The 14,688-nt window shown below is 50.2% G+C and overlaps 1 protein-coding gene across 2 annotated transcripts; it reads left to right on the top strand.

Annotated features, from left to right (window-relative positions):
- The first annotated feature begins 1,614 nt into the window (after positions 1-1,614).
- LOC122385905 (dopamine beta-hydroxylase-like) lies at positions 1,615-13,523 on the top strand. Of its 2 annotated transcripts, none has more exons than XM_043374533.1 (11): positions 1,615-1,799; positions 5,056-5,197; positions 6,880-7,029; positions 7,499-7,759; positions 8,642-8,839; positions 10,279-10,363; positions 10,699-10,865; positions 11,224-11,409; positions 11,749-11,924; positions 12,212-12,341; positions 12,454-13,523. In XM_043374533.1, exons 1-11 carry the CDS (start codon positions 1,666-1,668, stop codon positions 12,712-12,714), a joined length of 1,890 nt encoding a protein of 629 aa, XP_043230468.1. In that variant the 5' UTR covers positions 1,615-1,665; the 3' UTR covers positions 12,715-13,523. The 2 variants fall into 2 exon arrangements, with proteins under 2 accessions (XP_043230468.1, XP_043230467.1); XM_043374532.1 differs by having other exon boundaries at positions 1,618-1,799; positions 11,749-11,936.
- Positions 13,524-14,688: the final 1,165 nt, after the last annotated feature.

Below are 14,688 nucleotides of genomic sequence, written 5' to 3'. Positions count from 1 at the left end.
GACCTTGAACGACCTTGAACTTTAGAGACTTCTCCTGAGAAAACTATGCGACCGCGTTTGATGCAAATTAGTTTTTTGTAAAGCACTACTGAGTCTTAATCATTTCTGAAATTTTCTTGAAATTTGATGAGGTCCGATTTTTCCGGGAAGTTTACTAACCAGAATATTGTACTAGTAAAACAAACGTGAATAACTTGGAAAATACTTAATGTCGGTAAATAAAAAGATGATTTTTGCACTTAGGAGCTCATGGTCTATCTGCTGTGCAATTTTCAGCCAAATCGAAGGGGTCCGCGAATGTGCACGCGAATCTGAATGTGAATATGATGCAACTATATGCACGTGCCTAATAGAGATGTCAATCGGATACCATCTTTTTGGTATACCATTACCGATACCAAACCAATACCAACTTGGTATTTGGTATTTCAGTCCTAATGTGTTTGGTATTTTGTTGGTATTTTGAACCCTTACTAATGTATAAGAGGCTAAGAACTTGGTAAAAAGTTGGTAGGTATTTCCCTCATCTTTCAAAGTTGGTTCGGTTTCGGTATTTCCCCACGGTTTTGGTTGGTATTTGGTTTGGTATCGGTATTCCGATTTTCTGTAATTGACATCACTAATGCCTACATACATAGTCAAATGCATGTAGTCAAGTGGCATGCATGAAAATGATACCTAAGAAATAAGAAAGGATTCATGAATCATGCGTGTACGTGTAGTAGGCCTCCTACTTGTTCATAAAAAGCAATATCATTAAAGTATTCGGTGCGTATTAAAGGCAAGATACAACATACAATCTGTTTTTTTTTTTTTTGTCAAATAAACTCTGCTATTTTCCTTCTTGGTCATCGACACTCGACAGCCAAAATCGTTGGCCAACAGGGGCGTCGACGCGTAAGGAAAACTGGTCCGACTTTTTCTCGGGGGGCCCCCACCGGTGTCGCGAGGGCCCCGCGAGGCGCAGCAGGGCCCCCGCCAGCCGCAGCGGGGGCCCCCGTTGCCGCAGCAGGGGCCCCGTGGCCGCAGCAGGGGCCCCGTGGCCGCAGCAGGGGCCCCGTGGCCGCAGCAGGGCCCCCCGAGAGCCCCAACAGGGGCCCCCGCGGCCGCAGAAGGGGACCCCGCGGGCCGCAGCAGGGCCCCGCGGTGTCTAGCAGGGCCCCAGAGGCGCAGCAGGGCCCCCGCGGTCTCTAGCAGGGCCCCCCGAGCCGCAATAGGGCCCCGCGGTCTGCAGCAGGGGCCCCCGCGAGCCACAACAGGGCACCGCCTAGTCGAAAAAGTGGTCCGACTAGTCGGAAAAGTCGGACCGGTGTCGACGCCCCTGTTGGCCAAATCGTAGGTAAGCACTAAGCAATGCATTTCAATGTTCCTGTCGGTACCAAGGGATAGGCTGGACATGATATTTATCAAACCCTGATAATGGTAGGTATTTTATATATCTATAGGCAAGCAAAGTAGGTAGCTCACACATCGCCTTTCATATATGTTGGCTTTTTACATTAGCCCTATGACAACGTGGAGTTAAGTTTATTCATGCAATAACTGAATTCGGATGGGCCGTGCGCGTGTGGGTGTGCCGTCGGCGCCGGGTGCCACCGCCGCCGTCGGTGTCTCCGGGCCGTATAAAGGGGCCGGCGGCGGCCCGGCGCCTGCACCGCCGCCGTCATGGCTCTGCTCCGGCTGCTGCTGTTCCTGGCGCTCGGCTGCACGGGGCTCGGCGCCCGCCGGCGCCCCACCACACACCACATCACCCTGGAGCCTCAGCAGAACCTGCAGATGCGCTGGACAGTCGATTACAGGTAGCGTACGATTAACCGTTTACGTTCCATTTCTCGCCGCATGTTTGCTCCAATGAACAAGGTAAGGACGCACTAAGGACGATTCGTGTGTCTAGCGGACCGGGTGGAGATGATTTCAAGCATACCCACTACCCAGTTATGTAGTAGTCAATAGAGATCCAAGTCTTGCCCTCGTCGATTGCGCTCGACAGTTTGTTTTTGGGAAATTGAAAGAGTCCGAGCGAATTAAAACTAAATACGAATACTACTACATCTAATTTTCCTTATCAAAGGTGTCGGCATTGTGTTACTTTATGTCTGTAGATACGACATACCCTCAATTAGATCGGCTCATGTTTCGTCTATCGTCTTATCGGTCGGTGTTGCAATAATCTGCAAGCTTCAAAATCGTTAATCGTTATACCCTTGACATATTGATGCAATTGCATACAAAACGACATGTCAGAGAAAACTGACGCTGGCGGCGGTAGGTAATCGCCGTTTTCACGGCCGGCTATCCGGCGAATGCACCATTCATTCGTTTATTGACCGTGGGTAGGGGGAGACACAAGCGCAAACATGGCATATTAAAACGATGCAAGCGTTACAGGATAAAATACATTAAAAACAACCCTCAGTCCATCTACGATCACAAGCGATTCGGCGCGACCAAATTTGACCAAATCTGCACCAAATCTCTTTTACAATAGATATCTTCATATCATTAATTTATTTCAGTGTTTTTATCGAAATAATGTCTGATAATTTGAAAAATGAGGTATATAAGCATTTGTGCTACCAAAGCTGATAACTTTTAAGAAACACAATGAACCTAATTTGACCAAATCTGCAACAATTCTGCACCTAATCTGCGCCAAATGTGTACCGGATGGCCGTCATGAAAACGGCTTATCACGACGACTATTAAACGGTACACATTTGGTGCACATTTGGTGCAGATTAGGTGCCGATTTGGCCAAATTAGGTTCAGTGTACCTCTTGGTAGCTATGAGCTAGAGTTGTGCTAATTGCTTGTGTGCCTGCTTTGTCATATTATCAGAGAGTATCATCGATTAAAACACTAAAATAAATTCACAATACGAAGATATTTGCTGTAACAGAAACAGGTGCAGATTTGGTCAAATTAGGTGCATTCGCCGGATAGCCCGTCGTGCATAGGCGGCGGAACGGGGGGGGGGGGCACCGGGGCACCGTGCCCCCCCCCCCCTTGAATTCTGCAAGGGGGCACCAATAGCAAGGTGCCCCCCCTTAAATTTGATGTATTAGTACCAGGGGCGGATTCGGGAAAACTCTAAGGGGAGGTTCATGAATCGAAGTGGTGCCCCTACCTATGCCCAAAATTAAAACCTCAACGGATTTCGGCCACTTAATTTTGGTGGTGCCCTATTTTCAGTTTTTTTCTTTATTTTTGGTTAGTCATGTGATGACTGGTGCCCCTGCTAAGCCGCTGGTGCCCCTGGAAAGACTGTGGTACTTACCTACCCTGCCCCCTGACAAGCCTGCGGTGGGCCCTGACATGACTTAGGTGCCCATGGGCCCTGACAGGCCCGTGGTGCCCCTGACAGGCCTGTGGTGTCCTTGCTAGGCCTGTGGTGTCCCTGGGCCTTGGCAGGTTTGTGGTGCCCCTGTTAGAACGCAGGTGCCCTTGACAGGTTTGTGGTGCCTCTGACAATCCTAAATTGCCAACGACAGGCTTGTGGTGCCCTTGACAGGCCCATGGTGCCCTTGCGAAGCCGGTGGTTCCCCTGCGAAGCCGATAGTGTCCCTGACAGGCCTCTGGTGCCCCTGGCAGGTCTGTGGTGCCCCTGGAAGACCTGTAGTGCTTTTGCTAGGCCGATGGTGCTCCTGGCAGGCCTGTGGTGCCACTGACAGGCCCGTGGTGCCCCTGCTAGGCCTTTGGCACCCCTGGCGGGCCTGTGGTGCTCCTGGCAGGCATGTGGTGACCCCAGGCCCTAAGTCATGACCCATGTGACCTCCACCCTGGGATTCGCCACTGATTAGTACTGCGATGGCTTCTTGGGAATTATACATGTAGGATAAATGGAATTTATCAAACGACAATAAGGAAGAGACAAACACATAGGTACTTGAGGATCAGCTTAAAGTTAACCACACATACGGGCAGGGGTGTAATTTTCCTAAAATGATTGTGGGTGCCCAGCTGTAGGGGCACCCGGCGCCAGGCCGTTTTGGGGCGCGATAGATATTCTTATGTGGGAGCCTAAATTAACACCGAATTTGATAACATTGCTAGCCGAATGGCGCTTCAAGTGACGTGTCTGACTAAGCAAATACACGCTTAAAAGTGGAAACTGACCGGAAGGACGTAAAAAATATGTAGAGAGGCGCCATCCAGTAGGAGGGGCACCAAATGTGGAGGCGCCAGACGGTTACGACTTACGAGGGCGCCGTGAGACGATGAAAAGGGCGCCATTCTCCTAGGAGGGCGCCGAGTGATTGAAAACGCTATGTGGTCCAGGGGCGCTAAGAGGCCAGAAGGGCGCCGCACAGTCAGTAGTGCTACGTTGGTGGGGACGTGGGGGCGCCAGATGGTTACGAGGGCGCCTTGAGATCATGAAAAGGGCGCCATTCTCGTAAAAGGGTGCCGAGTGATTGAAAACGCTATATGTGGTTCAGGGGCGCTGAGAGCCCAGAAGGGCGCCGAATAGTCGAGGGATGCACGGTGAACAGAGACCTAAGGACGCGAGACGGTCAGGAGGGCGCCGTTAGACCATGAGAATGGCGCGGTGCTGTCAAAAGTGCGCCATTCTCCCAGAAGGGCGCCGAGTGATTAAAAACGCTATCCATGAACGCGAGACGGTCAGGAGGACGCCGTTAGAGCATGCGAAGGGCACCGTGCTCTCGAAAGGACGCTTGCAGCCTTGTAAAAGACTTGTGGGTGCTTTTTCATCATTGTGGGGGCATAATTCAGGATTGTGGGTGGCTGCATATGCCCCCACAAAGAGATATAAAATTAGGTACACCCCTGCATACGGGGGTGAACTGCCATTTTCGTTTAGTAAAAAAAAAATAATAATAAAATCATCGTGTCAGGGCTGTGACGAAAAATAAATGGCCTAAATCCGATGAGAAAACAGGATTTGGGGGTACCCTAGGTTTGGCTCCTTGAGCCATGGTGCCCCCCCTTGTCTCAAATCGTTCCGCCGCCTATGCCGTCGTGAAAACGGCTAATAATGTCTGCCGGCTCATCGCCAGGGGAAGCTGCAGCTGTGACGCTATCGCCTGCCTCCTGCAGGGATGAGGAGGTGGCGATCGAGGTGGGCGCCTCACTCAGTCCCACACAGTGGCTCGGCCTGGGCTTCTCGGAGCGCGGTGAGCTGGCCGGCGCCGACCTCTGCGTGCTCTGGGTCGACTGGAAGCGCCGTGTCCGGCTCCAGGTGGGTGGCGGCGAACGGCGGCTGAGGCCCGGCAGCTCGGAGATGGGGGACGGGAGGCGCTGTCCAGTAGGGCGACATGCGCATTGCGCAGCCCCTGCCACCGGCGGCGCACATAGTCATTGATCCTTGCGGCCACAAGCGTGGTCGGTCAACCAGAGAGAGCTGCAAGTTTTCCTATCAATGAGTTCAGGATACGCACTATGTAGAAATGTGGGAAGTTATAGTCATTGAACAATAAACATGGGACTCACTGTAGTTGGGCAGGATGGGAAACACGGCTGCCGTAAAAAAAAAAATAGGGTGGCTCAGGCTAAGGAATAATTTAAATGAATTTAAATAGGTAAACGAACATAATGCATAGGTTATGAAATTATTACGTTATGAGTATGATTATTATATCTTTCGCGTAATGAAAAAGCTAGTTTTAAACATCGATATAAAGAGTTTTAGATATTCTAACGCTCATGGTTTATCTAATCGCAACACACCTACATTCGGAAACGGAAACTTAGCCTGCGCCGTCTTGGGTCTTCCGAATAAAATGTCAGTTATCGAAAAGAACGCCGAAAGTGATAAACTCGAAGAAGGTTTATCGCAATTTGGTCATCTAAAAAATGCATTTGTTTCGTTCACTTCGAACATTTAAACATTTGGTACACATGAAATGCATTTTGCATTTTCCGACTAGCAAAGTACCGGTCGGGTTAAACATTATACCTACAACGTTAAACGTAATAATGTTTAAACGGTCACACTCATTGCTCTACCTAAATTCTTAGCATTCTAAGGGTGGTTTTGCGTTTTTAGAGATTAAACATCGCCGCTAAATCCCTACAATGGTGCCCACTGCCCAATAATAAATACCGATGTTAGGCAGGTATGTTAGGCAGTTGAGCGCCCAGCGTCATTTTAACAAGGAAGTAATATCTTCATTTGAATACGAAAAGGGATCCCGGGCTAGTTTCGTTTTCCGGAAACGTTAGTTCATGGCTCATTTTTAAGGTCATTCCAGTGTCAATTCAGAATGTCATTTCATAATAATACCTACCTTCATTGCGTTTCGCCAGAAAAAGATATCCTCACTTGACGCACACGGGCAGCGCTTTATTATCTGAGCTTTGAGCCGTCCATTATCCTAACCCCCAGATCCACTTCATTACCTGGAGCAGGATGGAGACCGCGCGGCTCTTTGGCGGGGAGGGGGGAGGGGGAGGGATCCCAGGGCGTGACCTCATCATCTCTGCGACGGCCGGCGGTATTTGCTCATATAGGGCCCGGTTTGCTCTGCAACGCGATCGGCGGGGCGCGCCGGGCGGCGATGATTGCTCGACGTGGTGCCGCGGCGAGTGGGACGGCGCGGCACGTGACGGCACGCACCGGCCAAAACGACCGGAAAGCGGCCTTATTGCCGCCACCCATATCAGCAGACAATGGAGATATGAGGCTTGGTCGGTTGGCGAGCGTCAGACAAGACGACGATATAAAAGCCTGCAGGCCTGATTAAATTTTTGGTTGCGTTCATAAAATTAAATTTCCCATGCTGCACTAACAATGGCTAATCCATTCTGTGTCTGCAGTGCATTTACGTTCTGCAGAGGTAAAAGCTTTTCTCTTTGTGGTGGAGATGATGCATCGTGTGCCCGGAGCGGTGACGTGCTGACTTGGTCCCGTGCCCTCGGCAGCACGGCTGGGTGGACGGCCAGGGCCGGCTGACGGCCGACCCGGACACCGTGTGCCGCTCGGCGCAGCTGCTCACCCGCCGACCGGAAGCCACTGTGTTCCGGTTCCGGCGCCGCTTCAACACCTGCCGGCCGCGCGACTACGTGCTGGATGTGAGTACCGGCCTGCCAACGGCCGCAGATGGGACACCCCGGGCTGCCTCTGCGACCTGTGACAGCAGTATTCCGTGCTGGAGCCGGTCTCAAAGCGTCAACTACAGTCCAACCGCAGCGACGTAATACTGCGGCAATAATGCACTCTCCCGAGTCCCGAGACCCGATACACGTGTAATACGTCATCCCTAACGTCTAAAGACCGACTGATTACTCTATCTGTCGAACATTGGCGACTTTGTTTTATTATAAGTGCGTCTTACTGTGAAAAGAAAATATCTTGAAGCATCCTACAAAACGAGACGACTCGATAAAATGTCGCTCGTAGACATCGCAACGGTCTCATTCAAACTACAAGGCAGATATTCGTATTTGACCCGTTTATTCATAACATTAGATCACCAAAATCATTTTTAAACGGCCCGCGCTCCATGTCGAATGTTTTGACCGTGCGATGGCGCCGTTTCAGACGGGCACCACTCACATTGTGTGGGTGAGCGGCCCGGGTCCGCTGCTGCGGCTGGAGAACCTCCAGCTGAGCCACTTTGCGGTCGGCATGGCGCGCGTGCAGCTGCTGCGAGCCGAGGTGCAGCCGCCGGCGCCGCCGCCGGACGCCGCGCGGCTCGAGCTGCGCTCCCGGCGGGTGGCCGTGCCGGACCAGGAGACCACCTACTGGTGCACCGTGCACCGGCTGCCGGCCGCGCTCGCCCGCAAACACCACATCATACAGGCGAGATATATACTTAAGTCTTCACACTATAAACCGCAAACACCGCGTCATACAGGCGAGAAATAAAGCTCATCCAACCCGACTGCAAACACTATATCGTACGGGTGAGAAATAACACACATCCAACCCTCCCCTTCTGGACCAAACAACATGTCGCACAGGCTAGACAAAAGTATTTGTGTCCGTCTATTCATCTTATTCCGTCGTCCCTTTTGATATAATTGTCCGTTTTCGTAAAACTCGCCTTTGTCTCCATAAAACACGTGTTCGGTGTTCGTCTTCGTATAGCACAAGCCCGTCTCTGCATTAACACTAATCCGTCTCTGTGTAGGTAACACTTCCCGTCTCTGTACAACACGTGCTAGTCACCATATAACACGTGCCTGTCTTCATATAATACGTGTATGTCTCAGTATAATACGTCTCCGTCTCCGTTTTACACGAGTCTGCTCCCGTACAACACGTGCTCGCCTCCGTATGTGTCCGTCTCCGTAGTACACTTATCTTGTCTTCGTATAACACATGTCAATCGGTATAATACGTTTTCGTCTTCGTATGTGCCCGTCTCGTCTCGTCGTCTCGTAATAAGATCTATTCGTCTCCGTATGACACGTGCCCGTGTCCATCTAGGAGGTGTCCGTCTCCAAAAATAATAATCATCGTGTCCCGTCTCAGCAACTCGTGCCCGGCTCTGTATGAAACGCATCCGTCTATACATGTAACGGCGTAACGCTTGCCCGTCTCCATATAACGCGTTTTCAACCCGTATATGGCCCGTGCCCGTCTCGGTATTACCCGTATCCGTCCTCGTATCTGCCGTGTCGGTCCCCGTATAACCCGTGCCCGTCTCCGTCTAACCCGCGTCGGTCGGCGGGTCGGCAGTACGAGGCGGTGGTGGACGCCGGTAACGAGGACCTGGTGCACCACATGGAGGTGTTCCACTGCGAGGCGCCGGTCGCCCAGAGGATACCCCGCTACGAGGGGCCGTGCCACGCGCCCGACCGGCCGCCCGCCGTCGACCAGTGCAAGCGCGTGCTGGCGGCCTGGGCGATGGGCGCCGATCCGCTGGTGTATCCAGAGGTGAGCAGAGATCCCCGGTACCCTGCCTGGTGGACTCACAGTCCAGCACACCGGCCGAAATAACTTTGGAACGTTTAAACTAGGTACAATGCTTGTGACCATATGTTCGGCGGTAATTACTTTATATTTGGGTGCGTTAACCCGCGCGGGGCTGGGGGGTAAATTTTACCCCCCCTCGCGAATTTTTGGAATATCTCAAAAACGGCGGCGCGCAGCGCCGCCAAACTTACAGAACCTTTTCTTACATCAATTTGACACGTTCCCTGAAAATTTGAGCGAAATCCGTCTGAAATTTTTTGAGAAATTGACGTTTTAGTGACGTCATGTTCGGCATTTTCGCCTCAAAAACGGCAGAAGTTCAAACGCCGCTAACATCTTCATTTTTAAAGGGATCAAGACGTAACAAAAAGGATATACGTAATTCTACTTTGTCTATCAAATGGCTATCTCGGTTTTTGAAAATTTTGGATTTCGGCCCAAATTTTTTTTCAAAAAACTGACTTTTTTGGGAAAATAGCTAAAAAATCCAAAATTTTGAGTGTATCGAAAAAACCGGAATACATATCAGAGAAGTGGTCTATGTGCACCTACATACCAAGTTTTAGAAGAATCGGTTCAAAAATGTGGGAGTTATTCAAAATTGTATGACGACACGACACACAAAATTTTTGAAAAATGACTTTTTTGGAAGTTATAGACCTCGTACGGAAACAAAAATAGCACCATTCGATTCGCCGTGAAAAACTGCATCAGATAGACACCTTTTTAGGCCTTAACAACCAACTTCAAAATTTGACCTCACTTGACCTGACCTTGACCTGACCTCGACCTGAAATTCATCCAGAGGTGGTCCATATCACTTATTGAGTGTGCCTATTGAATTCTATGAGTAAAATGACCCATAAAACATGTGTCGCACATGCCCTTTTCTATATTTTGTTTTTGGTGACCTGACCTGACCTGACCTGACCTTGACCTTGACCTCTGAATGATATTGTATGCAACGAATATTGTCTTGGTAGCCTAAGAACACGTTTTGGGCGATCAGTCTCAGTCCATGACTCCATTCTTCGGCAACTACGGTGCAAGGCCGATACTGTAGGAACTTGCAATTTGTAGGTACCCGTGACCTGACGTTGACCTTGACCTCAAACTTAAAATTAAGTTTATGTTCTTAGTTGTTCGTGATGAGATCTTTCGATTGGCGTTTGAATTTTCCAAATCGGACCATTAGTTCGGGAGATAACAGGGGGGGGGGGTAAAATTTACCCCCCCCCCCCAGCCCCGCGCGTTCGGCTGGAGACCCCAGCCCCGCGCGGGTTAATGTCCATGCCGTTGGATTTTATCGCCTCAAGGGAGGTAGCTGAATGTGAGCTGCCTATGTCGCTGTGCGAGATGCGCCTTAATCTCAGCGATTGTATCGTCTGTTCCCGGTATAGGAGGCCGGTTTGCCGATCGGTGGACCCGACTTCAACCCGTATGTGATGCTCGAGGTCCACTACAACAACCCCAACCTGAAGAGAGGTGAGAAGTGATTAGGTACTTAGGTACACATTTAGACTGTTTCCCGGCACCTATGCATTTTGCAGTGACATTTTTGGCTTCATTCAGAATTTGTAAATGTGAAAATACTAAAAATGACATCCACAGACTGATGGAAAATCAAAATAACGAATCTTTTCAATGTGGAGAATATTATGGTAAACGTCATTTTCAAACCAAATGCAGGTCGGACCGGGCGTGCTGCCACCTTTCAGTGGTCTAGTCAAACCGAATGTGTCGCATCTCTCGGCGGTCTGTTCAGGCTGAACATACCGTCATATCTTGGTAGTCTGCTAGACATAACGCTGCGCGCGCAGGTCACCGGGACAGCTCGGGCGTGCGGCTCACCTACACGGAGCGGCTGCGGCCGCACGATGCCAGTGTCATGGAGCTCGGTCTCGAGTACACCGACAAGATGGCCATTCCGCCCGGCATGGCCTCCTTCGAGCTCTCCGGCTACTGCGTGCCAGAGTGCACCGCCGTGGTGAGTGGTTCGTGTGCAGTGTGCACCCGCAGAGACTGGCAACGGCTGGCTATTCGTATATAGTACTACTGGAGGAGGTAGGTATGCTCGTTTCGACCGATTGCAGAATATCGAGATTGACATTACGCGATTTGATACCGTGCTAGTGCTGAATTTAGAGATACAAGTTTACCTGCAATCAAGTGTTTCTTTGTCGACGTAGGTCATCCTGTACCTACTGTTTGACTGAGAGATATCATGTTAACGTTAACGGTGGTGGTGTTTGATTTGGTGCGGGAGCGATTGCTCTGAACAATTATATCCGCTCTTCGCACATTGTGAGCGGGCTGTGACGTTTGTCCGTCCCGCCGTGTGCCAGGGTCTGCTGCAGGCCGGTATCCGTGTGTTTGCCTCTCAGCTGCACACCCACCTCACCGGGGTGGCCGTGCGCACCGAGCACGTGCGCGCCGACGGCACCCAGCTACCCGACCTGAACCGGGACGAGCACTACTCGACCCACTACCAGGAGATCCGGCTGCTGCCCCAACACCGCGCCGTGATGCCGGTAAGCACTCGGACAACAGGCACACCAGGAACAACAAGTAACAACAGGAACAGACATATGTAGACAACAGGGTGTTACTTTTACCATGCATCGCTGCGTATGTTGAACTGTGCAGTGTAGCACTAAACAGCGCTGTTGTTGCTTATACTGATCTCAGGCAGCTTTTGCCAAACTGTCAGAGAACTCAGGTTTGTTTTTCAATAGAAAAACACAATTCTAAAGAATAGTGTTTTAACTATTGACTACAAACCTTCGGTTACTTCTAGTTCTTTGTCATGCATTGATTTATGCGACGGTTCGCCTCTGGATGAGCACTGAGCCGTCTCCCCTGGCCTGCAGGGTGACGCGCTTATCACCACGTGCCGGTACCAGACGCTGGAGCGACCCAACGTCACCCTCGGCGGCTTCTCCATCACCGACGAGATGTGCGTCAACTACATCCACTACTTCCCCAAGGTCAACCTCGAGGTCTGCAAGAGCTCCGTCGACTCGGACACGCTGAGGAACTACTTCAGGTTCATGAACCGGTACTGTCCGATCCATAAAAGCTTATGACTAAACTGTTTTCAAATATTGTAAAATTAATGCGTAATGAGACGCTTGAAGACAGGGCATCTACGAATGTTCTACTTTCGTTTTGCGGTAGATTATCGCTTATTTACCATACTTTTTCGTTTGAAAAGAAATCGAGTCTATCGGCTACGTCCCAAATAAGGAATGCAAAACGGCTTCCCATTCGAAGTAGGTATAAAATAATATTTTTTGTTGCACATAGTTATTTCACAATTGACCCTTGTTGCAGATGGGAAGGCCAGCCGACTGAAAACGAACAAAATAAATCGGATGAATCGCCAGAAGAACATATCCCCGATTGGGGCGACAAATATAAGAGCATTAGATGGAACAAAATCAGATCTCTCGGGCTTCAGCAGGTGAGTTAGTTCTTACGTTAAAATATATTTACCTACTTAGACATATTGTTAATGTCGTTATCCCTATCAGCTATTGGTTTGCTGACCCCTCTCCTCGCTCCGTGCCTCTCAGCTGTACGCCACGGCGCCGCTCTCGATGCAGTGTAACCAGAGTAACGGCGACCGGTTCGCCGGCTACTGGGAGCGGGTGCCGCTGCCGACGGTGCGCCTGCCGCTGCTCGAGGATGAGCCGTGCCCGGCCCGACCGGCTGACCTGGGGCAGAGCGACTCGACTGCAGAGCGACTGCTCGAGGAGGGTCGCCACAGGAAGAGGGCGGCGCCGGAGGAAGACCACAGCGCACACGGCTGCTGCCACCACGGCCACGAAGGCTGATTGATAATTGATAACTGTTCGGTAGTACGGTCACTGAGTCCATCGGATGACTGATTGTGACGTTAGATGATTCCTACACTGACTCGCGCGACCCTGTCCGCGCTGTGCAATGGCCTAGATAATAATATCGCTCGGTATATAAACGGCTCTGTGTAGCCTTTAATTTAATTACGCATGTTATACCCCTTCCTTGGCGGTGAAGTAAGACTGTGACAAATCCACCGAAGGAAAATATACCAAACATTACGTATTTATTTGTAATAGTTACAACCAACGTGTCCATACACAGATAACAGTAGTACTACTGTTATCTGTGGTCCATATTATAATTGCGTATAACCCACCCGTGCTATGCGTGCTGAGCAGGTATGCCTAACACCTATTTTCTATTGTTTATGCCGCATTTGTGCCGAATATGAGGCTATGAGCAGCTGACTGGTCGGAGCGCGGCCCGACCCGGATCGTTCAGGCTATATGGCAGCTGTATATCCGGCACATAACTCAGGACGGGCAGACCGGTCCGGATAGACCGTGTTTCCGTGCTCACTGTGGCACGAACGGTGCTGGCACGCCTCCGGAAGCAGCCGCTCCGACCCGGACAGGCACTGGGCGGGGCACTGACCCAGTATCGGCCGACCTCCCGCTCAGCTGGCTGCCGTGTGGAGCCGAGATAAGGAGCCACTGACGTGCTTACCAATGTCTAGTTAAAGTGACCGCTAGTCATGCGTGAATTGATGTTTATTAGCACTTGAAGCGAAAGCTGCTGCTGTACGAGTTACCACGAGGGACCAATAAATATCGTTATTGTCCATTGTCGTTTGAGATAGGCACTGCTCCCCCGTGTTTGAACAGCATTAAAGGAACTATCCCACCTTCTAAAATGTTGTTAAAACCAGTTAAATTGTGCCCGACTTTATAGATTGGATGACCAGGAACACGGTTCTGGCATTTATTTTTCATTAAACATCTTAGGCTTCCCATATTCCAAACACAAGCTTTCAAATATGTGACGTCACAGCCCGAAATTACCTCCTTCCCCAGGCCACATTACTGTCATAAAGCTGATTCTTTTTACTCTGTAGGCACCACAACAAAGTTCAGACCAAGTTTTAAGCGATTTTTCAACGAACAAACCCATTTAAATCAGAATGACTAAACGAGGTGACGTCACACTAACGGTCGCTCCATGTTGAAGATAGGGCCTTGCGCAAGGCCCATTTTCAAATGAAGGGAACGAATTTCTTCAACACCAAGAGGTCGCGGGGGTTGCAACCTAGATAGATAGTGGTTTCTGAACTTCGCCGCAAACTTGGCTATCTCAACTCAAACCCCATGTTAAAGGTGGGATAGTCCCTTTAAGCATACGTATTTAATTATTAGGTACCTACTCCCTAATTTATTCATCATAAAAATGTTTCAGTAAGACTTTTTTACCCGGAATAATGATGACGCTTCATTGGATAGCCCATGAGCGCAGCTGGTGAGACGTCAGCTCGATAGTCGGAAGGACGTGGGTTCGACTCCCGGTGCAGTCCGTCCTCCGGACAGTCGTTCCCAGCTCGTTACAGGACAGTCCACTCACAGATCGACTGTTCGGGACCAACGCAGGCGAAAATGGCACCATATTTGAGTTGCCGTAAATGATTGTTTCATCTGATTTGAATATGTTGATCTCAGATGACCTCGAAAGCCGAAAGGTCAACTAAGTGTTTTCGCCCTCTGCACGCTGTCGTCATTTAGGTATGAGTTGGCGTCGTTTTTAAGTTGACGTTGCAAGGTCACCGATGTCTCTCGAGTTTACCCTAACTAAAACAAGGATTAGGTACGAAGCTGGGTGGTCCGAGAGGGTGGGTATACATACATAATACCCATGTCACATACACATAACTGTAATTGCCCTACGCAAAAAAAAACTCGCAGCGAAACTCTTGGGGGGTAGACCTCTGCGACCCCCCCCCCCCCCCGCTCTCTCCC

Source organism: Amphibalanus amphitrite, unplaced genomic scaffold (assembly GCF_019059575.1).
Source record: "Amphibalanus amphitrite isolate SeventyFive unplaced genomic scaffold, NRLGWU_Aamphi_draft 000235F_arrow, whole genome shotgun sequence".
Taxonomy (NCBI): Eukaryota; Metazoa; Arthropoda; class Thecostraca; order Balanomorpha; family Balanidae; genus Amphibalanus; species Amphibalanus amphitrite.
This window is presented reverse-complemented; position numbering and strand designations above follow the sequence as displayed.